Source organism: Pantherophis guttatus, chromosome 16, assembly GCF_059756535.1.
Source record: "Pantherophis guttatus breed Tessera chromosome 16, ASM5975653v1, whole genome shotgun sequence".
NCBI classification, from domain to species: Eukaryota; Metazoa; Chordata; class Lepidosauria; order Squamata; family Colubridae; genus Pantherophis; species Pantherophis guttatus.
The window spans coordinates 3,026,851-3,050,455 of NC_142078.1; the positions used below are offsets into that span (position 1 = coordinate 3,026,851).

Here is a 23,605-nt window from a genome sequence, read left to right on the forward strand (position 1 = left end):
GGAGGCCTGGGAGCCCGAGGCCTAGTCTGGTAGGCGGGAAGGACGGAGACGGGAGGCTGGGAAGGAGGCCATCTCCGCCTGGAGAATGCCCGGGAAGCCCATTGGAGGCGGGGGCTTGGGCCTGGGCCTCCCCTGTGGGGAAGGGGACGCAGCCGTGACCCTCTTCTCTTTCTCCCCTGCAGGAGGACGGAGGATGGCGCCAGATGCAGGAAAAAGGTGCTGGCCAAGAGAAAGAGGAGAGCGGGCCCCACGGAGCAGACCTGCCCGGTCCCGGCGCGGTTTCCACAGGAGACGGCGAGGAAAGGCCGGGGGCCCTCAGGCTGCAAGAGCGATGAGCCGAGGGGGAGCCTGGAAAAAGCGGCTGCCTGGAGGGCGAAGCGGGGAGGAGGAAATGGGCGGAGACCCCGAGATGGGCCTGGAGGGCGGAGGCTCCTTCGGAAGACCCCGAAAGCCCCGAAGGATCCAAGAGGGAGCAAAGGAACATCAGTGCCCGAAATGTGGAAAAACCTTCAAAAGAAATGGACATCTTCAAAGCCACCTAATTATCCACACAGGAGAAAAACCTCATAAGTGCCTGGAATGTGGAAAGAGCTTCAGTCAGAGGGGAAACCTTTATACACATCAAAGGATCCACTCGGGAGAGAAACCTCATAAATGCCTGGAGTGTGGAAAGAGATTCAGTCAGAGGGGAAACCTTTATACACATCGAAGGATACACTCAGGAGAAAAACCACATAAATGCCTGGAGTGTGGAAAGAGATTCAATCTGAGGGGAAACCTTTATAGACATCAAAGGATCCACTCAGTAGAAAAACCACATAAATGCCTTGAGTGTGGAAAGAGATTCAGTCAGAGGGGAACACTTTATATACATCAAAGAATCCACACAGGAGAAAAACCACATAAATGCCTTGAGTGTGGAAAGAGATTCAGTCAGAGGGGAAACCTTTATACACATCAAAGGATCCACTCGGGAGAGAAGCCATACGAATGCCTGGAGTGTGGAAAGAGATTCAGTCTAAGGAGCACCCTGCTTTTTTAAGGAAACTTTTGGGTCTTCCTCCCTGTGTTGGCTTTGCTCCGATGTATCTGGAACTGGGCATTCGATCAGTCGAATGCATGGCGTGGATCAACACCTTTAAATGGTGGTTTCGGGCACTCTTTTTGGCAGCCCCTGGCAGCTACCTCTCCCTGGTGTTAGCTGACCCCTATACGTCTCGGTGGGAGAGGGATCTGACGAAGAAACTCCACCTGTTAGGTTTTTCGGGGGATGCCATGGGAGACTATGGCCTTAAAGATGCCCAATGTAGGGTAGTCCAACGGCTTGTGGACATAGACTTACAATATCTGAGAGCTAGAGCCAATAAAACCTGCTCCCCTCTGGTCTTCAGCCAACTTAATAATTTTGGACTGAGGATGGCCTCATATTTCTATACTCTAACCATCCCTAAGTATAGAAGAGTCTTCTCCCTTGCTCGTTTTAACGTCTTGCCTTCAGCATTGCTGGACGGTCGATTCAAGAGGCTTCCGAGGGGCGAGCGGCTATGTCCCTGTGGTAGAGCGGAGGTTGAGACTGTGGAGCATGTCCTTTTACACTGCCCCATATACAACGTAGCCAGGACTAATTTGATGTCTCTCTTAGAGACAGATTTCTGTGGGCCCAATGATAGTGATTTGGCCTTGTATTGTCTAGGGGATGGCTCCTCATACACTACCTCTCAGGTCTCAAAATTTTTTCTAAGAGCCGTAACCATTAGAGGAGAGCGCTGTGGTCCCTCTCAGCCGGGGCTTCCGGTGGCCGGCTGTTCGTGATGTTCTTTTCCCTATGTTTTTCTGTAGCTATGCTTGCATTTTGGTCTGTGACCGTAAATAAATTTATTATTATTATTATTATTATTTATTTATTTATTATATTTCTATACCGCCTTTCTCCCGTAGGACTCAAGGCGGTGTACAGTCAAGAAAAATATAGATACACAAACATCATAAAATTGCTAAATTAAAATTATTATTATTTGGCCCAATTAAATTAAAAACCCAGAATTAGATAACATTTTAAAAATCATTCACATGTTTAGCCCCGCCTGTTGGAACATCAGGGTCTTGAGGGCACGGCAGAAAGCACGGAGATCGGGGATATTCCGTATCTCCGGGGGCACTTCACTCCAAAAGGCTGGAGCCCTCACAGAGAAGGCCCTCCCCCTCGGAGTCGCCAGTCGGCATCATTTGACTGATGGTACCCTGAGTAGTCCCTCCCTGTGAGAACGAACTGGTCGGTGGGAGGCTATTGGTGGCAAAAGACAGTCTCGTAGGTACCCAGGTCCTAAGCCATGGAGTGCTTTAAAGGTGATAACTAACACCTTGAATCGCACCTGGAAGACCACCGAGAGCCAGTGCAGCTCGCGTAGGAGAGGTGTTACATGGGCGCAATGAGCTGCGCCCATAATCACCCGCGCGGCTACATTCTGGACCAGTTGGAGCCTCCGGGTGCTTCTCAAGGGGAGCCCCGTGTAGAGAGCATTACAGTAGTCCATACGGGAGGTAACTAGGGCATGAGTGACCGTGCGCAAGGCGTCCCGATCCAGAAAGGGACGCAACTGGTGGATCAGGCGAACCTGATAAAAGGCACCCCTGGCCACGGCCGTCAAATGATCTTCTAAAGATAGCCGTGAATCCAGGAGGACACCCAAGTTGCAGATCCTCTCTGTGAGGAGCAAGATCTCATCCCCAATTGTCAGTGATGGTACCAGTTGACTATACCGGGACGCTGGAAGCCACAGCCACTCGGTCTTGGAGGGGTTGAGTCTGAGCTTATTTCTCTCCATCCAGATCCGCACAGCCTCCAGGCAACTGGACATCACAGCAAGGGCATCATTGGGGTGGTCTGGGGTGGAGATGTATAGCTGTGTGTCATCAGCATACTGATGAACACTCACCCCGAAACCACGGATGATCTCGCCTAGCGGTTTTACATAAATGTTGAACAGAAGGGGTGAGAGGACTGACCCTTGCGGCACCCCACAAATAAGGTGCCTCGAGGTCGTCCTCTGCCCCCCTGCCAACACAAACTGCGAACGGTCAGAGAGGAAGGAGGAGAACCACCGAAACACCGTGCCCCCTATTCCTAACCCAGCAGGCTGGCCTGGCCTAACTCTCCTCTTTTAAATTTTTAATTCGTTTGATTTTATAAATTCGGTGTTTTAATCTGTGTTTCGGCCAAAATATTTAATAATTGTAAGGGACTTTTAATATTTGTATTATCTGTATTTTATCTTGGCTGTTCACCGCCCTGAGTCCTTCGGGAGTAGGGCGGTATAGAAATTTGATAAATAAATAAATAAATAAATAAACCCCTCCAGCCGGTGCATTAAGATACCATGGTCAATGGTATCAAAAGCCACTGAGAGATCTAATAGGACCAGGATAGAGGAGCAACCTCTGTCCCGAGCCCTCCAGAGATCATGCACCAATGCGACCAATGCCGTTTCCGTGCTGTATCATGACCTGAAGCCCAACTGGAACGGATCCAGATAGACAACTTCATCCAGGTATCGGGGTAGTTTTCGTACCACCACATTTCTCAAATATACCTATTGGTCTGCAGGGGAGTCTCCCACTATTCTTTTTCAGGACAGCCACTGCGGTACATACCGTTCAATAAACACAGCAGTGAGCCTGGTGTCAGTGTTCCAAACTATGATTTCCCCAGCGCTGACATGAATGAGTGGGAAAGAGCCTGTTAGAAGTAGTAGCTTGACTTTTCACCCAGTTCTCCCCCCCACCCCCCACTCCGGCAGATAACGACACCTAGGTGATGAGAAGAGGGGGGAATTCCTGTGACTTGAAGTAACTGAAATGAAAGATGGACTTGGAAGATGGCCAATGAGACACTGAGATTTGAGGACCGGAAAGGGAGGGGTTTGGGATCAGAGGGTCAGTTTCGGCTGCAAATGAGTTCAGGACTAGATCGTTATTCTTCAATAAATAAGAGATTTCATCAAAGACTTTGTGTTTGAGAATGAAATTTATTTGAGATAACATCGGAACCTGACACCTGGATTATTTGCTTTCGGTTGTGCCTTTTGATTCACACTGGGCAAAACAGTGCACAATAGGACAATTCTTGGGACCAATATACCTCTATAGAATGCGTCCAAAATAGAGGACCCATATATTCCTTTGGGATCAAAATTTGGAAAGTTTTAGCACTGCAGTGCTCCTGTGCAGCTGCAGTGAAAGTTGGATAGTTTCAAACACTTACAGAAAGCTAATCGCCAGCTACCAGGAAACACTATGGGGAGGTATATAAGCCTAAATCCCATTGCTATTTTAGGACACCGTATCCATCACATGATTATATGAAATCAACCAGTGGGACAGCTTGCCTTCCAAAAATTGTAGGTGCTTTATCACTGGAGGCTTTTAAAAATAGACTGGACAGCCACTTCTTTCAAATTGCAGTGTTCTCCTGTTTAAGCAGGGGGTTGGACTAGAAGACCTCCAAGGTCCCTCTGATTCTCTATCCTGACGATAGTGAAAAAAAGGAGCAGCAGTGACACGATAGCACTGTTCCAATACCTAAGGGGCTGCCACAAGGAAGAGGGGAGGGGTCAGCCTATTTTCCAAAGCACCAGAAGGGAAGACCAGAAATAATGGATGGAAAATAACCAGGGAGACAAGTAACCTGCAATTAAGGAGAAATTTCCTGACAGTGAGAAAAATTAAGCAGTGGAACGGCTTGCCTAGAGAAGTTCTTCTGCTCAATCACTAAAGTCTTTTCAAAAGAGATTGGGCAACCATTTGTCTGAAACGGTAGAGGATTTCCTGCCTGAGCAGAGGGGTGTGAATCAAAATCAAATTCGTATTTCTTCTCTCCTGTGTGGATGCTGATATGCCTTTGAAGATGTCCATTTCTTGTGAAGAATGTTTCACATTCCGGGCACTGATATTCCTTTGCTTCCTCCTGGATCCTTCGGAGCTTTCGGGGACTTCCGAAGAAGCCTCCACCCTCCAGGCCCGTCTCCTCTTTCCCGCATCGCCCTCCAGGCAGCGGCCTTTCCCAGGCTCCCCCTGGGCTCATCCCTCCTGCAGTCCCAGAACCCCCCGGCCTTTCCCCGCTGTCACCAGGCAGAGCTGCTCTGCGGGGCCCGCTCTCCTCCTCCTCTCGGGCGACGCTTCCTTCCTTCCTCCGCCGGGCTCCTCCATCCTCCTGCAGGAGAGAAAGAAAGGTGGGTCACGGCTCCATGCCCTTCCCCGCACGGGAACAGAATAGAATAAGAGTCGGAAGGGATCTTGGAGGTCTCCTTGATTAGTTTCCACTCATTGCTTCTTGTCCTGCCCCCCTCAGGTGCTTTGGAGAATAGCTTGGCCCCCTCTTCTTTGTGGCAGCCCCTGAGATATCGGAAGACTCTTATCCTGTCTCCCCTCGTCCTTCTTTTCATCAGACTAGACATACCCAGTTCCTGCAACCGTTCATCATACGTTTTAGCCGCCAGTCCCCTCATCCTCTCTGTTGCTCTTCTCTGCACTCTTTCTAGAGTCTCCACATCTTTTTTACATCATGGCGACCAAAACTGGATCCATTCTTCCAAGTGTGGCCTTTCCAAGGCATCATAAAGTGGTATCAACACTTTGCGTGATCTTGATTCTCTCCCTCTGTTGATGCAGCCCAGAACTGTGTTGGCCTTTTTGGCAGCTGCTGCACACGGCTGGCTCCTATTTAAGCGACTGTCCACTAGGACTCCAAGATCCCCCTCAGAGTCACCACTGTTGAGTGAGCTGCCACCTATACTCTCCCTGAGCATTTTGTTTTCCTTGCCTAAATGTGGAACCTCCTTTTTTTCTTTCAACCTTCAACTTCATTTTCTCAGATGGCGCCTAATCCTCCCCGGGGGGGGGGGGGGGCAGCTCTTGCGGACCCAAAAGAGACCCTCCCAGACTGCGACTCCCAGCATCCCCTGCGCCAAACCTCCATCATCCGGGCTCCTCTTATCGCCGATACAGGGAGTTCCTTCTTTGCCCGATTGGTTTCCGGAAGTGGAGGTTTCGCGCCCTTTTTGCCAGAGGCTCCTCCTCTTCCTTTGGAGGGACCGCCCCCCAGGAGTCTTCCTGCCTATCGCCGCCCTCCGCAGGGCAACCAATCAGCGTCCACCTTTCTTCAAAGAACCAGAGTGCGCCTGCGTGTTGCGCAGCGTTGTTATGGTTCCACGTGGAGGTGGGCCGCTTAAATTTTGGGGTCCGTTCAGCTTTCCCCCCTCCCGGCATCCAGGCAAGCGGAGGTTGGGGGGCCCTTCTGCGGCTGCGACTTTCCCCCCCCCACACCATCGGAGGTCTATCCATAAGCGAGGGGCGGGGGAGGGGGGCACCCTTCCTTTGGAGGGACCGCCCCAAGGAGTCCTCCAGCCAATCGCCGCCGTCCCCCAGAGCGACCAATCGGCGTCCTCCATTTTCAGTCACCGAGTGCGCCTGCGCGGTGCCCACTCACTTTCTGTTCTCGTGCGGAGGTGAGGCTGTGGGGGGATTTTCCCTTTGATCTTTGGGTCCCTCTTCTCCCCCTCCGCCCCCTCCCCCCCGCATTCAGGCAGGCCGAGGTTGGGGGGCCCCCCTGGGTCTCTGACTCTCCCACCCTTCCCCCAACCGGGGTCTCTCCCTAGGCAAGGCGGGGGGGGGGTGGAAATATGGGGGGGGGCACCCAGGCAGGCGGGGCTGAGGGGTCTCCCCTTCCTCCTGGGGGGCTCCAGCCAGGCTCCTCCGTGGCCTCCAAGCAGCGACACCCCCCCTCAAGCTCCCCCCCCAAAAGACCCCTTTGCAAATCTGCAGGAGGGGGAGAAATCCCCCCAGGACACCCCCCCATTAATATGTGGGCCTCTCAGCCTTTGCTGACCCCCCTCAAAGGTAAACCTTTCCCTCCGTTGCCCTCTGGAGGTTGGGGGCCCCCCGTGGGTCTCTGGCTTTCCCCCCCATCCAGGGTCCCTCCCTGGGGAAGGTGGGGGGTGGAGATCTAGTAGAGGGACGCTCAGGCAGGCGAGAGCTAAAGGGGCCACAATTTGACATCCTTTTAATGTTCTTCTTGTTTTGCACCAAAGACCTGAGGGGATCTGATGCTGGAGCCCAGTGAGGTTCTCAAGCTGTTTTTAGGTGTATGTAGGAAGTTCCCTTCTCGGCTAACAGAATAAGAACAACCGAGCTGGAAGGGACCTTGGAGGTCTTCTAGTCTGACCCCCTGCTCATGCAGGAGGCCTCATCCCAAAGGTGCTTTTTCAAGAGGCAACTTGACTTCATTTGCTTTTCTTTGAAGATGTTTCACTTCTCATCCAAGAAGCTTCTTCAGTTCTTCAGTACCAAAGAAGCTTCTTGGATGAGAAGCGAAACGCCTTCAAAAGAAAAAGAAAAAACCAGAAAGTCCAGTTGCCTCCTGAGCAAAGCACCTTTGGGACAATCCTGACCTGGATGACGGAGAATCTCTACAGACTTTTAGTGATGCAATTTGGGCTGAACCCCCTTTGCATGGTGTGGGAGCAGGAATGGATTTCCAGAGGGGAAAATTGCAGACTGCAAGAACCATTCGCACCACTCGGGTGACCCTGAGGAGACAGATAAACCTCCAGGGGCTTCAGCCACCCTCTCAAAGTTTGGGGATTGAGTGGAACTGCAAGATGGAAACAGTTGTGGGCAGCTGGACAGCTTTTCTCCCAAAATGGGTTAGTTTTGCAGATTTGTTGCAGGAAAATTTTTGACCTCTGTGGGTTCCAATTTGGGGGCTATTTTGGATTATTTTTAAAGCACTGTAGAGATAGTCCTTGACCTACAACTATTTGCTTAATGACTTAGTGGAGTTATAGCAGCACTGAAAAAAAAGTGGCCTTGACCAGTTTTCACACTTACGACTGTTTCAGCATCCATGTGGTCAAAATCCAGGCGTTTAGCCACTTGCAAGTATTTATGACGGCTGCGCTGTCCTAGCGTCACGTCATCAGTATTGGTAACCTTCCCAGCTGGTGTCCCACAAAGTCATTGGAGGATTCACATAACAACTCCACAACTCACTTCACCACTGTAGGATATGAGCTGCCAATTATGTCAAATAATAGGGTGCAGCAACTCACGAACAGAAATTTTTGTCTCAATTCTGATTGGAGATCTAGTTAGTACTACCTGTACAGTTTGGGGGCAATATATCCAACCGTCATGAACAGTAACCGCAAAATACATCCCAGAGACAGTAAGAGGATTAAGTCAGCCAGGCCCTCTCCCCCAGCTGCCTTGCCAGCCCCTCCACAGACCCCACACACAGATACACACACCTACACGGATTCATCTTCTCCTTTCTCATCCCTCCTCCTACACATCAACACCCAAAGTATGAAGAAGAAACAGAGGGAACCTGACGTCCCAGAACACGAGAGCAAAGATGAGATTGCTGCCGTTACTGAAACATGGTGGGATGAAACTCAGGAGAATTTAAATTTTTCAAAACGCCTAATAAAAAGAGGTGGAGGTGGAGTTGCACTTAAACTAAGGTGACCAGATTTTAACATTGGTAAAGAGTGACACCATTGTGGGCGTGGCTTATTTTGTGGGCATGGTTTGGAGGTCATGTGACTGGGTGGGCGTGGCTAGCTGGTCATGTGACCGGGTGGCCATGGCTATGTGTATAGGGACTACTCAGAGGGCTGAAAAAACTCATTTCTGACAGGTCCTCGCACTTTTGACTGGTCCTCACACTTGTGACCATCCTCACATTTATGCCCGTGCAGCATTCTTAACAACCATGTAACTCATTTCACAACTGCTTCTCTTCACCATGGTGATAAGATAGGGCAAAAAAAGTAAAATGTGAGGACAGTCTTAAGTTTGAGGACTGGTCAAAAGTGCGAGGACCAGTCAAAAATAACTTTTTCAGCCCTCTGAGTAGTCCATGTGCACAAAAGGACTACCCATAGGGCTGAAAAAAGTGATTTCTGACAGGTCCTCGCACTTTTGACCGGTCTTCGCAGTTATGACTGGTCATCATTTATGCCCGTGCAGCATTCTTAACAACTGTGTCACTCATTTCACAACTGCTTCTCTTCACCATGGTGACAAGATAGGGCAAAAATGTAAAATGTGAGGACAGTCGTAAGTTCGAGGACTGGTCAAAAGTGTGAGGACCAGTCAGAAATAAGTTTTTCAGCCCTCTGAGTAGTCCATATGCATAAAAGGATACAGCAATAGAGAGGATGAAGGAAGGAAAGGGAAATTAGAGTAGGAGTGAGGGTAAGAGAGGGAGGAAGAGAGGAGGAGAAGGAGAAAAGAAGTAGGGAGGAGAAGAAGAAGGAGAGGAAGAGAAAGTAAGAAGGAAAGGAAAGAGAGAGGTGGTAGGTTTGAGGAGAAAGATTGCTGTACAATAAAAAAGATGAAAGGGAAGAAAGCCAACCCCAAACAAATATTAAGATATTAAGATAAAGAATGAATTGTTAAACTTTAAAGAATAAAAGAGAACAAATATGAATGAATAGCAATAATTAGAAACACACATACGAACATACAATGTATTTTCTTTGAACAGAATATTTGGCTGGTTCACAAATTTAAACAGTGTTTAGTCATTTCAATTAAATTTACAATTTCTATATTTCCTTTTTGCCATATTTATTCCTCATCTATTTTTTTTAAAAAACAACATTACCCTTCATCCTCATCTCTAATCTTAATCAAATTCAATTTTTCCCTTCTATTCTATATTATACCCCTTCCCATTGTCATTATTTTTATATCCATCCTCACATTGTTTAATTATGTAATTATGTAATACAGTTGTTTAATACAAATTCAACATTTTAATATAAATCAATTAGTTATATAACTATCCTTTTTGTATATCAATATGAACATGAATATTCCAATTATTTCCATGCATTCCAATTTCTTACAAATCAATTAATTATATTTACCAATAATAATGAACCAAATAATTTCCCCCATATATTCCTCCAAACCACAACTTAACCATTTCTGCTTTCAACACAATATACAATTAATAGTATCACAATTATTACAATTCCCTAGTTAAATAGAGCTTTTTTTCTTTTGTTTTTTAAAATCTTGAACTCTCCTCCTAAATTTCCCATTGTTTGCAGTTTTGCACCTACCTTTTTTGGTGAGGAAAAAGAAAAAGAAATCTCTCTCTGCCTCATTTTGTCACCTTGCAGCAAAGACCCTGCTTTCGCTTTCGCTTCTTCAGCATAGCTAGGGGAAAAAAAATCTGCTCCAGGAACTCTTTACACTGATCACCTGTAGGGCGGCCCTTTGAAGCCCAGCGGCAAGAGTTTAAAGAGTTTTTTTCCCTCTAGCCATCAGCTGGGACTCGGGAGGCAGCCGGGACTAAGGAGGCAGAATGAAAAATCAGGACTTTTTTAAAACGCCGCGGATCGCGGGACAAATTGCTAAAAATCGGGACTGTCCCGCCAAAAGCGGGACGTCTGATCACCTTAACTTAAACAGCTGCACCTTTGTAGAAATGCAAAAAGTAAAAAATGAAGAAAACCTCCTTGAATGCATTTGGGTTAAAATGAAAGGAAAACGGAATGAGGTTGCCAGAGGTGTATACGACGGACTGCCCAATCGGAGGAACTAGATCAGGGGCATCAAACTGAAGGGTGCTTGGATCTGGCCCGTGGGGAACAGATCGGACTGGCCCACAATGCCTCTGCCAGCGAAAACAGAGCTCGGGAGAGAAGCGTGTAGCCCTACCAGGCCCCGTTTTCAGCTGCAATGGCCGCCTGCACTCCTCCGCCAGCGAAAATGTATCCTCCACCCCCCCCAGCTCCATTTTCACGGGCAGAGGATTAGGAAAACAAACTAAAAGCAAAAGAAATGTTTCTCCTTTTGCATTTGAGCATCCAAGAAGGGACAGGAAAGAGGAAAGGCAAAGAAGGAAAGACGAGAAGGGAGGAAGGAAGGAAAAAGAAGGAAAGAGGGAAGGAAAAAGAAGAAAAGGGAAGGGAGGGCAGGAGGAAGGAAGGAAGGTTATGAGGGAGGGAGGATGTGAGAGAAGTCCTGTCCTAGCACTTGGCCACCACAGGTGCCCACAAGAAGAGTGAAGATGAGCTGGCCATGCCTACCCAGGGACCCCCCTCCCCAGGTCAAACATAACCCTGATGCAGCCCTGAAGGAAATAAGAGTTTGACACCACTGAGCTAGATGCACCTTTTGCTAAACATTTAGCTGATGAACAGAAAGCAGAGGAATGGGGGACTTTCCCTATCCTGGCAACTGGGGAACACCCAGTCTCTGCACCTAGTGGGAGGACCAAACAGGTCCCCAATGAGTCTTCTTCATTTAAAACGTTCTCGTAACTGCCCATCTTTCTGTCAACTCTATGCAGCTCCCAAAAGGGTGTTTTTAAAAGTATCCAACACATTAAAACATAAAAGAAAAACCATCAAAGAAAAACCTGGAGCCAATCCATGCCACCTTCTCCTTGTCTGACCTCCCAGCGCCTGGGGAAAAGCCAGGGGTTTTAAGGCTAAAAGGGTGGGGGATTCTTAAGAATATGGCTCATATAAATATAAAGGCCTTTTCTGTGGGGGCACCTGCCCTCTGGAATCAGGTGCCCCCAGAGATACGAAGAAACCTAGACCTCAGTGCCTTCCGCCGTGCCCTTAAGACCTTTTTTTTTCAGCAAGCCGGGCTGGCTTAACACATTTTTTAAAATGTTTTTAATGGGTTTGTTACTGTTTTTTAACTTTGGGGCCAAACGTATTTAACTGTATTTTAATGTTTGTATTTATGTTTTTACTTTGGCTGTGCACCGCGCTGAGTCCTTCGGGAAAAGGGCGGTATATAAATTTGATAATCATATACATATATATATATATATATATATATATATCACACAAAGGTTCATTGGCCTTAGAGAATCCCTTTAGCAGTTTCTGCTGGAAGAGAAGGGGACCATTCAGGGAATCCAACTGACAGCTTCAGATGCTTGGGGATGGTCTTAATAGGTCCCCACATTTGGGAAATCCACATAGATTATATCAAACAATGGCAGGGAGAAGCTCCTTTGCACCCCCAACAATGAAGGCCAAATGAGCCCTAGATTCAGCCACAACACACTTGCTTCAATTAGGCTCTGAATGGGATGACCATTTAAAGGCAATTTATTAAGAGTATTGTAACAACGAGATTTCGCTCAATGAAAAGAGGGAATCCAGGACACAGAATCAGGTTTCATTTTATACTCCACAACAGTAGAAAAAGTAAAAAGTTGATTGCATGGAAAAAATCAGGGTCGATAAAAATCAATTTTAAAATATGAAAATCAGTTTTTTTAAAACTTAAATCATTTTTTTTATTTTTATCAAATTTATTTTAATAAAATGCTTTTGGAGTAAAAATCTATTTAAAGATAATTTTCTATCAACAATGGCAGGGAGAAGCTCTTTAACACCCACAACAATAAAGTTCAAATTAGCAATAGATTCAGCCACAGCACAATTGCTCCAATGAGGATCTGAGTGGGATGAGCATTTAAAGGCAATTTATTAGAATATTGTAGCAAAGAGATTTCCCTCAAAGAAAAGAGGGAATCCAGGACACAAAGAGCGGCTGATTCAAACTCAGGGTCTCCTAAGGTCCCACAATAGACCCAACTGGCTGCCCTTCATGGGCTGATATGAATGCCCCCCTATCCCACCTACGCCCCGGACCGTAAAAACCCGTGGCACTGCGCAGGCGCCATCTGCCTTGTTGCAGGAAGAAGGATGCTGATTGGTTACGCTTGGAATGTCGGCAATGGGCAAATGGACTCCGAGGGGCGGATCCTCCAAAGGAAAAGGCGGAATTAGTGGAGAGAAAAGGGCGTGAAGCCACCACTTCCCGAAACAAAGCGGGAAACGAGGGAAGCGGCCTGAATCGGTGACAGAGGAGGCCGTTTGATGCAGATTTAGCGCAGGGGATGCTGGGAATTGAAATCCGGAAGGCTCTTTCCGGAGGCCTGGGAGCACGAGGCCTAGTCTGGGGGCGGCTGGGTGGCCGGGGAGGGAGACAGGATGTTGGGAAGGAGGCTGTGTCCACCTGGAGACTGCCCGGGAGGCCCGTGGGAGGCGGGGGCTTGGGCCTGGGCTTCCCCTGCGGGGAAGGGGACGCAGCCATGACCCTCTTCTCTTTCTCCCCTGCAGGAGGACGGAGGATTGCGGCGGATGCAGGAAAGAGCTTCAATCAGAAGGGAAATCTTTATAAACATCAAAGAATCCACTCAGGAGAAAAACCTCATAAATGCCTTGAGTGTGGAAAGAGCTTCAGTCTGAGGGGAAATCTTTATAAACATCAAAGAATCCACTTAGGAGAAAAACCTCATAAATGCCTTGAGTGTGGAAAGCGATTCAGTCTGAGGGGAAACCTTTATAGACATCAAAGGATCCACACAGGAGAGAAACCTCATAAATGCCTTGAGTGTGGAAAGAGCTTCAGTCAGAGGGGAGATCTTTATACACATCAAAGAATCCGCACAGGAGAAAAACCTCATAAATGCCTGGAGTGTGGAAAGAGCTTCAGTCGGAGGAGCAACCTTTATACCCATCAAAGGATCCACACAGGAGAAAAACTTCATAAGTGCCTTGAGTGTGGAAAGATATTCAGTCAGAGGGGACATCTTTATATACATCAAAGGATCCACACAGGAGAGAAACCTCATAAATGCCTTGAGTGTGGAAAGAGCTTCAGTCAGAGGGGAGATCTTTATACACATCAAAGAATCCACTCAGGAGAAAAACCTCATAAATGTCTGGAGTGTGGAAAGAGCTTCAGTCACAGGGGACATCTTTATAAACATCAAAGGATCCACACAGGAGAGGAACCACATAAATGCCTGGTAAGAAAGGTAATAAAATCCAATTAAAACTTTCACTTTTAATAAATTTAATACATTTTTTTCTTTTAATAAATTCCTTTAGTCTTCCAGGGCCATGCCCAGGGTCCCAGGCCTGAGTTTGACTGCTGTTGGTCATTCTTATGGCAACTAGCAGGGCAGGCTGTCCTGGGTGGGGCGGGAGGCCTTGTATGAGTCTGGATGTCCATCTGTCAAGTGGTTCAGGAATGTTGGATAATCAACTGGGCAGCTGTGGACGAGATCCCTGCCTAATCCCTGTCCAAGGGCTGTAGTTGAGGGCTGCTCCGATTGTTAGACTGAAGTTAAAGAATGGAATTCTGAGGCTTGCTCTCAAAAGAATATATATATATATACCCATACATATGCTACGTACACATTAATCACAGCCCATTTAGATTACATAACAAGAGACTTGGGAGTTCACAAGGTGGATACTTCTTCATATGGAAGAAAACTGACTGAATCTAATGTGCTGCTTCGGATACCGCAGAGCCTCTTCCCAGCAGTTGTGGAGAGGATGTGTTGTGTCCCAGACAATCCTGCAGAACCTGGTCAGGCATCGTTTCTAGCTGATTAGAAACCAGTTGAGTTTCTGGGAGGGAAAGTTCTTCAGTGGGATGAGACATTTTATTTTGAGTTTGAGAATTCCCATATTTATATCTTCTGAGTTTGCAAAACTTTATTGAACTTTATTGAGGATAACATCAGGGTAAAGATCAACAATGGCATTTTCTTTTCCTTGAAAAGCCAAACCATGTCTAGGAGGAAAGTTTGGGGATTGAGTAGAAATGCGAGTTGGAAACAGTGTGGACACTTGAACAATTTTTCTACCAAATTGGGCTTATTTTGCAGATTTGTTGCAGGAAAAAGTTTGTGGGTTCCAATTAGGGGGCTATTTTGGATTTTTAAAACACTGTACAGATAGTGCTTGACCTACAACTATTTGAGTGGGGCCGTGGGGTGCAGATGGTTTGCTGACTACGTACCTGCCTCCCTGCCACGTGGCAGCGACCCTGCCCGAGCTACTCAACATCATTGCCGGGGTGGCGGTTGATACCCCCAGACTTATTGTCATGGGGGATTTCAACCTTCCATCCGCGGGTGAGGCGTGAGAGGTGGCTCGGGAGTTCATGGCTTCCATGACGGCCATGGACCTGACCCAGTTAGTTCAAGGCCCCACTCACATAGGGGGACACACTCTGGACTTGATTTTCATCTCTGGTCAGTGGTTGAATGATCTTGGTAGAGGGGACCTATATATTAAACCCTTGTCATGGACAGATCATTCGCTCCTTCACTTGGACTTTCCTACAGCTTCCCCCCGCCGCAGGGAGACAGAACCGACCAGATGGTTCCGTCCCAGGCGCCTGATGGATCCCAAAAGGTTCCTGCCGGAGCTTGGACCGTTTCCTGAGACTCTGACACACGACTCGACTGAAGAGCTGGTGGCCGTCTGGGAGAGTCGGCTGCCAGAGCTTTGGATCGCATTGTGCCTTTGCGGCCTCTGACCTGATGTCGATCTCAGTTGGCTCCTTGGTTCTCTGAGGAGCTGAGAGAGATGAAGCATCGGAAAAGACGCCTAGAGAGCATTTGGAGGATTAGTCAATCCGATTCTGACCGGACACAGGTGAGGTCTTATATCAAGATCTACCTAGTGGCGATAAAAGCGGTGAAATCTAACCATTTTTCCGCTCTTATCCCATCTGCAGAGAACCGCCCAGCTGCCCTGTTTAGGGTGACCCACTCCCTTTTTCGGGGGGGAGTGCGGGAAGATCCCTTGCAGGGTCGTGCTGCGGATTTTGTGCAATTCCTGCATGATAAAGTCGCTCGGATTCGGGAAGGCTTGGACTCTGATTGGATGAGTCTAGGGGAGGAGACGAGGGTAGGTCTTGAGAATATTTTCTGGGAGGAGTTTGATCCTGTGGCTCCCGAGGATGTGGACAGGGTTCTGGTTAAGATTAGTGCCGCCAGTGTTTATTGGACCCGTGTCCCTCCTGGTTGGTACTGGCCTCCCGGGAGGTTACACGAGGCTGGCTCCAGGGAATTATAAGTGCTTCTCTGAGTGGGGGTACCTTTCCAGCCACCTTGAAAGAGGCGGTACTGAGGCCCCTCCTCAAGAAGCCTTCCCTGGACCCGGCTGAACTAGCCAACTACCGTCCGGTCTCCAACCTTTGTTTTGTGGCGAAGGTTGTTGAGAGCGTGGTGGCATGACAGCTTCCCCGACACCTGGATGAAGCTATCTGGACCCGTGCCAGTCGGGCTTCAGGCAGGCGTACAGCACCGAAACGGCTTTGGTCGCGTTGATGGATGATCTCTGGAGGGCTCGGGACAGGGGTTGCTCCTCTGTCCTAGTCCTATTAGATCTCTCAGCGGCTTTTGATACCATCGACCATGGTATCATGCTGCAGCAGTTGAGGGGGTTAGGAATAGAGGGCACCGTTTTGCGGTGGTTCTCCTTCCTCTCCGACCGCTTGCAGTTTGTGTTGGCAGTGGGGCAGAGGTCGACCTCGAGGCACCTCGTATGGGGAGTGCCGCAAGGGTTGGTCCTCTCACCCCTTCTATTCAACATTTATGTGAAGCCGCTGGGTGAGATCATCTGTGGTTTTGGGGTGAAGTGTCATCTGTACGCTGATGATACTCAGCTGTACATCTCCACCCCAGACCACCGCAACGATGCCCTTGATGTGATGTCTCGCTGCCTGGAGGCAGTGTGGGTCTGGATGGCGAGGAACAGGCTCAGAGTCAACCCTTCCAAGACCGAGTGACTGTGGCTTCCGGCGTCCCGATATAGTCAGCAGGTGCCATCGCTGACTATTGGAGGTGAATCTTTGCCCCCCACAGAGAGGGCTCGCAATCTGGGTGTCCTCCTGGATGCACGGCTGTCTTTAGAAGAGCATATGACGGCCGTGGCCAGGGGGGCCTTTTATCAGGTTCGCCTGATTCGCCAGTTGCAGCCCTTTCTGGACTGGGACGCCTTGCGCACGGTCACTCACACCCTTGTCACCTCCCGGCTGGATTATTGTAATGCTCTTTACATGGGGCTCCCCTTGAAGAACACTCGGAGGCTCCAACTGGTCCAGAATGCGGCCGCGTGGGTGGTTATGGGCGCAACTTGTTGTGCTCGCGTGACACCCCTCCTGTGTGAGCTGCATTGGCTCCCAGTGGTCTTCCGGTTGCGATTCAAGGTGTTGGTCACCACCTTTAAAGCGCTCCATGGCACAGGACATGGGTACCTTCGAGATCGACTTCTGCCACCAATAGCCTCCCACCGGCCAGTTCGCTCCCACAGAGAGGGTCTCCTTAGGGTGCCATCGGCCAAGTTATGTCGGCTGGCGACACCCAGGGGGAGGGCCTTCTCTGTGGGAGCCCCAGCCCTGTGGAACGAACTGCCCCCGGAAATACGTAAGATCTCCGACCTCCGGGTGTTTCGTTGTGCACTCAAGACCCTGTTGTTCCACCAGGCTGGGCTATCAACATAACAATTTTAAATTGGGTTTTAAATTTCTCGGGTTTTAAATTGAGCCGAATTCATTTAATAATTTTAAACTATTTTAACTGATGTTGTCTTGTGTTTTTTAATAGGCTGTACACCGCCCTGAGTCCTTCGGGAGAAGGGAGGTATAGAAATAAAATTATTCTTATTCTTATTCTTATTCTCCTTGGGAATTCTGATGGCTTTATGACCTCATCCATGCAGGCTAAACTGCCAGTTACAAAGTGGAGCTGAAAAGAGCTGAATTACCTCCACTGTGGGAGACTTTTACCTTTGTAAACTGGCTTCTTTGCTCACCTGAAAATAAAAATGCAAATCACCAAGTAATTCAAGGAAAGCAAAAATTGTTGATTAAGGGGCCGGGTTATGTTTTTTTTTTACAGGGTAAAGAAATAAGATGCATATAATATTCCGTATATGTGACATATCAGTAAGCAAACGATCAAACTCTAATTCCTTCCATGGACAAATGGCTACAAAAGTTGATGGGAGTTAGCAGAGGTACCTAAACGGATCGATTAAAGAAAAGAACATAATTTTGTTTCTACTTGGAAACTTTTGGACTTTGTGCTTATGGTGGGAAAAAAATAAATCTTTGATATTGAGCTTTGCCGATTAGATTTGATGCTACAGAAGGTATTGTATTATATAAAAGTAAAAAGTTGAAGTGTTATGTTATTTATTCTACTGCATCAAAAGGAGTCGGGGAATGAATGCTTCTCACTTTACCCTACACTTTTCTCTCTTCCTGCACTATTTTACCTTACTTGTATTTTTCTTTATATTTTGTATTTTACACTATGATAAACTAATAAAAGATTGAAAGCACAAACAAGAAAATGCACCGATTACTTGTGAAGTTTGAAGAGCAGAAAACACTGATTCCAGATAAAATTCTCCACGTGACAAATGTGTTAAGTCTTTCCCAGCTGGGTTTGTGTCTTTCTTGAAAGTTGCAGATGTATTCAAAGACACTCAGAAGACCCTGTTGTGTCGTTGTTGAAACAGCAACTTCTCACACACCAAATAAAGAGCCTTAGCTAAGAAGGGGAAAACATACATTCTTAAACTTAAAAAAGAGGTGTAGACAGCCCTGTTAAAAGGGCTTATGTGTCATTTTAAATTAGTGTTGAAGCTTACAATTTGAGGCAACAGAATCACACACTCAGTTTAACTTGCTGTGAATTAACTTCCTTCCTTAGACTTTGCCTCAGTCGTCCCCTTCTCTGCTCTCGGCCTTTTCTCAAGGGTGGTTCTTGTTGGGGGAATCCTTGGTTGTACAAACAGAGGCACAGAATCAACATCACCTGAAGCTTTAGCACCACTTTATAAGACCTTAGTAAGGCCACACCTCAATACTACATTCAAGGTTGGTCACCATATTGCGAAAAGTTGTTGAGACTTTGGAAAAAGTGCAAAGAGGAGCAGCTAGGCTGATGAAGGGCCTGGAGACTAGAGCACATGAAGAAGGGTTGGGGGAACCAGATATGGCTAGTCTGGAGATGAGGAGGACGAGGGGTGACATGATAGCACTGTTCCAATAGATGAGAATTAACCAGTGGAAAATCTTGCCTTCAGAAGTGGTGGGTGCTTCATCACTAGATGTTTTTGACAATAGACTGAAACAGCCACTTGGTTCAAATTATATAGGGTGTCCTGCTTGGGCCTCCAAAGTTATTTCCAGCACTATTTCTCTGTTCTGCTAGTGATGCTATTCCGATGATTATGAAAAGGTCTAGGGACGATATGACAGCAGTGTGCCAGTATTTGAGGGGCTGCCACAAAGAAAAGTGGGTCAACCTATGTTGCAAAGCACCAGAAGGGAAGACAAGAAAGAAGGGATGGAAAGTAATCAAGGAAAAGCAACCTGGAATTAAGGAGAAACTTCCTAACAGTAAGAACAATTAACTAGTAGAATGGTCTGTCTTTAGAAGACGCTTTTAAAAAGAGAGTGGACAGCCACTTGTCTGGAATGGTAGAGGGTCTCCTGCTTTAATAGGGGATTGGACTAGAAGGCTCCGAGGTCCCATCCACTGCTGTTTTTTTGGTATCATTTGCCTAGGGAGGGAGCCTGGATGGGTGGGGGGGTGGTCCCAGTCCCAGAAGGGCCCCTCAACCTCTTCCTGCCAGAATGCAGGAGGGGGGGGCGAAGGGGAGAAGACCGGACCCCAAAGGTCAAAGGGAGCCCCCCCCGCCTCATCTCTACACGGGACTCGGGACTTGTGCAGGCGCCCTCTGGCTGCTTGAAGGAAACCGGACGCTGATTTAGCTGATGAAGAGAAAGCCTAGTAATGGGGGACTTTATCCTGACAAGTGGGGGACGCCCAGTCTCTGCACCTAGTGGGGGATCAAAGAGGTCCCCAATGAGTCATTTAAAGCATTCTTTTAACTGTCCAAAATTCAGTCAACTCACTGCAGCTCCCCAAAAGCTGTTTGAAAAACAATACAACACATTAAAACATGGAAAATGAAAACAAAGAAAAGCCAGGCGCCATTTTCCTGTGCGCTGCTCCCACTATCCATGGATGGGAGTTAATGCTTCAGCCTTTGGCAAACAACTGAGTGTTCTTTTAAGACAAAAAGACCTTCCCCAGGGACTTCCCCTTTTCCCCTTGTCTAGCCACACCCCCAGTCCCATGATCCCCAGTCTTCGCTCAGTTGTTTGGCAACGCTGAAGTGTTCTCCGGGAGCTCCTGCCTTAAGGTATTGGTTTCCCCTTATTCCTGTGGCTTTTTCTTTGAGTTTTCTTTCACCCTTCCTCACGGGCGTTTAGGATTTTATTTTATTTTTGAGTATACTTTTCCCTCGGGGTTTTCATTTTATTTTAATTTAGTTTTTTGTTTGTTCCTTGAATATTGACTTCGCTGAAGCGCCGCTCGCAGCAGCGCTGATCAGCTGGGCACCGGATCGGAAAGCCGAGCCGCCCACGCCGCTCATTTGCACACGGCGCCAAATTTAAACTTGCTTGAAGCCCCAGCCTCACCAGAAGCAAGCAGCAGCCGTGCGGGGCATTAAGAAGGGAGAGCGGCTCGGATTCACACCGCTCGAGCCGAACGGGGCAGCGTGCAGCCGCGGTTCGCCCGGCTAGCCCTGCCAGCCGCCGCCGTGCTACAGGAAGGTGATCCAGCGCAAACAGGCACGGCAGCTGGCTGGACCCTCGGGCCTCCAGCATAAGACCGTAGCCAGCGGAGGGCACCCAAGCCAGCACCACATGGCGCCCGCCATCTTGGATTCCACGCGGGCCGCCATTTTCAGAGCAGAGGCCTCCACTGACTCCTAGAGGCTCTTCTACGCCCTCCCTCTAGGGCGGTACCAAAAAAAAAAGGGGTTAGCTGGTGAGACCTTCGGGCTTTCAGCTGCCACCTCCCAATCTAAGGTGCAGAGCGGTTGAGCCTCGCCAGTACCATCACCTGGCTTGGAGATTGCGGGCACAAACAGAGAGGGGTGGTCTTGCTCCCAACAAATGGCCATGTCTGACTCCCCTTTCTCCTCGGATCCAGAACTGGATTTAAGCCCGCCTCGCAAGGGGGCTAAGTCTTCCAAGAAGAGTGCCCGGAAGCGGTCTGAAGGTACCAACCGCAGATCCAAATCTGGAAAGGGGCTGACTTTCCAAGACAAGGGCGCCCAAAGACGCCATCAGGGGCTAGAACGGCAGTGCGCTAAAGCTCAGAGGGCATTGGAGTTGTCACCTAACAAGGGGCCAGGGCCAGAGAGCACGGCGGCTCCCACACCCAGAGAGGCAGACCCAGCACCAGTCACCTGGACGGAATTGGCCCAGTCCCCGGTGACCCCGACCATAATGGAGAGAGCGACCCAACAGGATGGAACCCCCACCCCTGCACGAAGTGGGCCAGCATCTTTCTCCCCGGCAGGGCTGTCCCGGGGCCCAGGCCCGGGCGCAGGAGCGCAAGGGGCACCGCCACCGCCCATGCAGTTGATTTCCAAGCCATGTTCTCCACGGCATTGTCATCCTTCCTAGCCGCCAGTTGGCAGCAGGCGGTACCTCCCCCGCAACCAGCACAGGTCCAGGGACCACACCAACAGGTCCAGAACAAGACCCGCGCCCCCACAGCACCGGAGTCTTCCTCTGAGGAGTCAGACCAAGCAGACGAGGCCCCTGAGGACGTCGAGTTCTCAGAAGACGAAGGACTGAACCCGGACACACCAGTATTTTCCGGGCTCTTTCGACCGTCACTATTTAGGTCACTCCTCCACAAGGCGAGACTCACAACTAACCTGGGTGTTCCGGGGGACGTAGAACCAACCCCGTCCTCTACAGCGGGACCACACGATGCCCTCTTCAAGTCGTCTAAACAGGAGAAGGAATACATCCCCTGTCCTCAACTATTTACTGACGTCATCCAAAACGCCTGGGGGCAACCTGCTTCTCAAACTACACCGAGTAGCCTAGACAAGAAACTTTATTGCTCGGCTCCTGAACTAGAGGACCTGCTACTCCTCCCGACGGTGGACCAACCGGTCGCAGCACTCTCATCCCCATCACTAGTTTCCTCAGAGGCACTGGATGGGCTCAAGGCGGAGGAGAAGAGGACGGAGTGGGCCTTCCGTAAAGCGCATCAGGCAGTGGCCTGGGCGATCAGAACATCCACAGCCACGTCCTTTTTCAATAGAGCAGCCCTCATCTGGCTACGCCAGATGCAAGAGAGACTCCCTTCAGACGACACCTGGCTGCACCAAGACATCAATAAGATTATAGCAGCCACCGAGTACGCATCAGATGCCTCCCTGAACTCGGCAAAGTTCGCTTCGAGGGCTCTAGCCTCCACCGTTACGGCTAGGAGGCTGTTCTGGCTCCGCTCATGGAAGGCGGACCTCAAAGCCAAATGGAAGCTGGCCGCAGCTCCCTACAAGGCTCCTAACCTATTTGGAGCAGCTCTGGATCCTGTCCTAATTGAGGATAAGGACAAGAGGAAGATATTGCCATCGTCCTACCGCCGCCACGAGTGGAGATACTCACCTTATCCGGTCCAACAGCCCTTTCGCCCCGGCTCAGGGCCCAGGGGGTCCTTCTCACAACGCTCCAATTACCTGGGAGGCGACAGATCACAAGACAGACAACACTTCCGAGACCGGGGCAGGAATCAACAATCCAGAAGACCCTTCCGGGGGGCAGGCTTCAAACCCACCAGAAGAGGCAAGTGACTCCAGGACCGAGGGGCCCATAGGGGGAAGATTGCTCCTCTTCCACCAGCAATGGGCCCGGTCGACATCGGACTCGTGGGTAAGGCGCACCACCTCATTTGGACTATCAATAGAATTTGCAGGTACGCCGCCACAGCGTTTCGTGCGGTGCCCTGTCCCACAGTCCCCCGAGCTGCGGGCCCTGATGGTACAAGAACTGACCCACCTTCAGGAGGTCAGAGCTATAGAGACAGTACCACCAGCCCACCGGGGCTCCGGGTTCTATTCCAGACTATTCCTCGTCCCCAAGAACTCGGGGGGATGGAGAGCCATCTTGAACCTAAAAAGACTGAATCTGTCTGTGCGATACCACAGGTTCAAAATGCACTCACCAGAATCAATCCTAACGGGGGTGAGACGGGGGGACCTCCTCCAGTCAGTCGATCTTCGGGAGGCCTACCTTCACGTACCCATTCACCCCGACCACAGACAGTTCCTGAGGTTCGAGTACGGCGGGCAGCACTTCCAGTATCGGGCTATGCCCTTCGGACTGTCGTCGGCACCCCGCACCTTCACCAAACTGGTGGCGATGGTGGCAGCCAAGCTCCGGGCCATCCCGGTCCAGATCCTCTGCTACTTAGACGACATTCTGATACTCTCGTCAACTCACAACCAGGCAGTCAGGGACCGACACCTAGTTCTCAAGACGTTCCAAACCCACGGATTCACAATTAACCTCGAGAAAAGCCAACTTTACCCATCCACTCGAATCCTGCACCTAGGGGCAGTGATAGATTCCACCAGAGGCCAGGTCTTCCTGTCGCCGGACAGGGTCCAGAATCTCCAACAACTGGCCCTCCGAATCCGAACAGGGAGGAGGGTCTCCCTCTTACAACTGTCATGCCTGCTGGGGAAGATGGTTTCCTGTTTCGGCATCATTCCATGGGCACGCAAACACTCGAGGGCCCTCCAGTGGTTCCTGCTCCCCTTTCAACGCTCGGGGAGGGCAAACTCGAAGCGCAAGGTCACCCTCACCCCCAAGGTCAGACGCTCCCTCAAATGGTGGACTTCCAGAGCACTCTCCAAGGGGACAGAGT

At 49.2% G+C, this 23,605-nt stretch overlaps 1 protein-coding gene and 1 long non-coding RNA gene across 2 annotated transcripts; one reads left to right on the forward strand and one right to left on the reverse strand.

Moving 5' to 3' along the window:
• The first annotated feature begins 85 nt into the window (after nt 1-85).
• On the forward strand, nt 86-18,206 carry LOC148111739 (uncharacterized). The gene is made up of 4 exons (XM_087879868.1): nt 86-1,016; nt 8,217-8,221; nt 13,208-13,864; nt 17,456-18,206. Exons 1-4 carry the CDS (start codon nt 86-88, stop codon nt 17,495-17,497), a joined length of 1,635 nt encoding a protein of 544 aa, XP_087735994.1. The 3' UTR covers nt 17,498-18,206.
• LOC148111740 (uncharacterized) lies at nt 4,006-6,400 on the reverse strand. Its single transcript, XR_015730203.1, has 2 exons — nt 5,969-6,400; nt 4,006-5,209 (listed from the first exon to the last, which is right to left on the reverse strand). It is a non-coding gene; the product is annotated as an uncharacterized LOC148111740 (long non-coding RNA).
• Nucleotides 18,207-23,605: the final 5,399 nt, after the last annotated feature.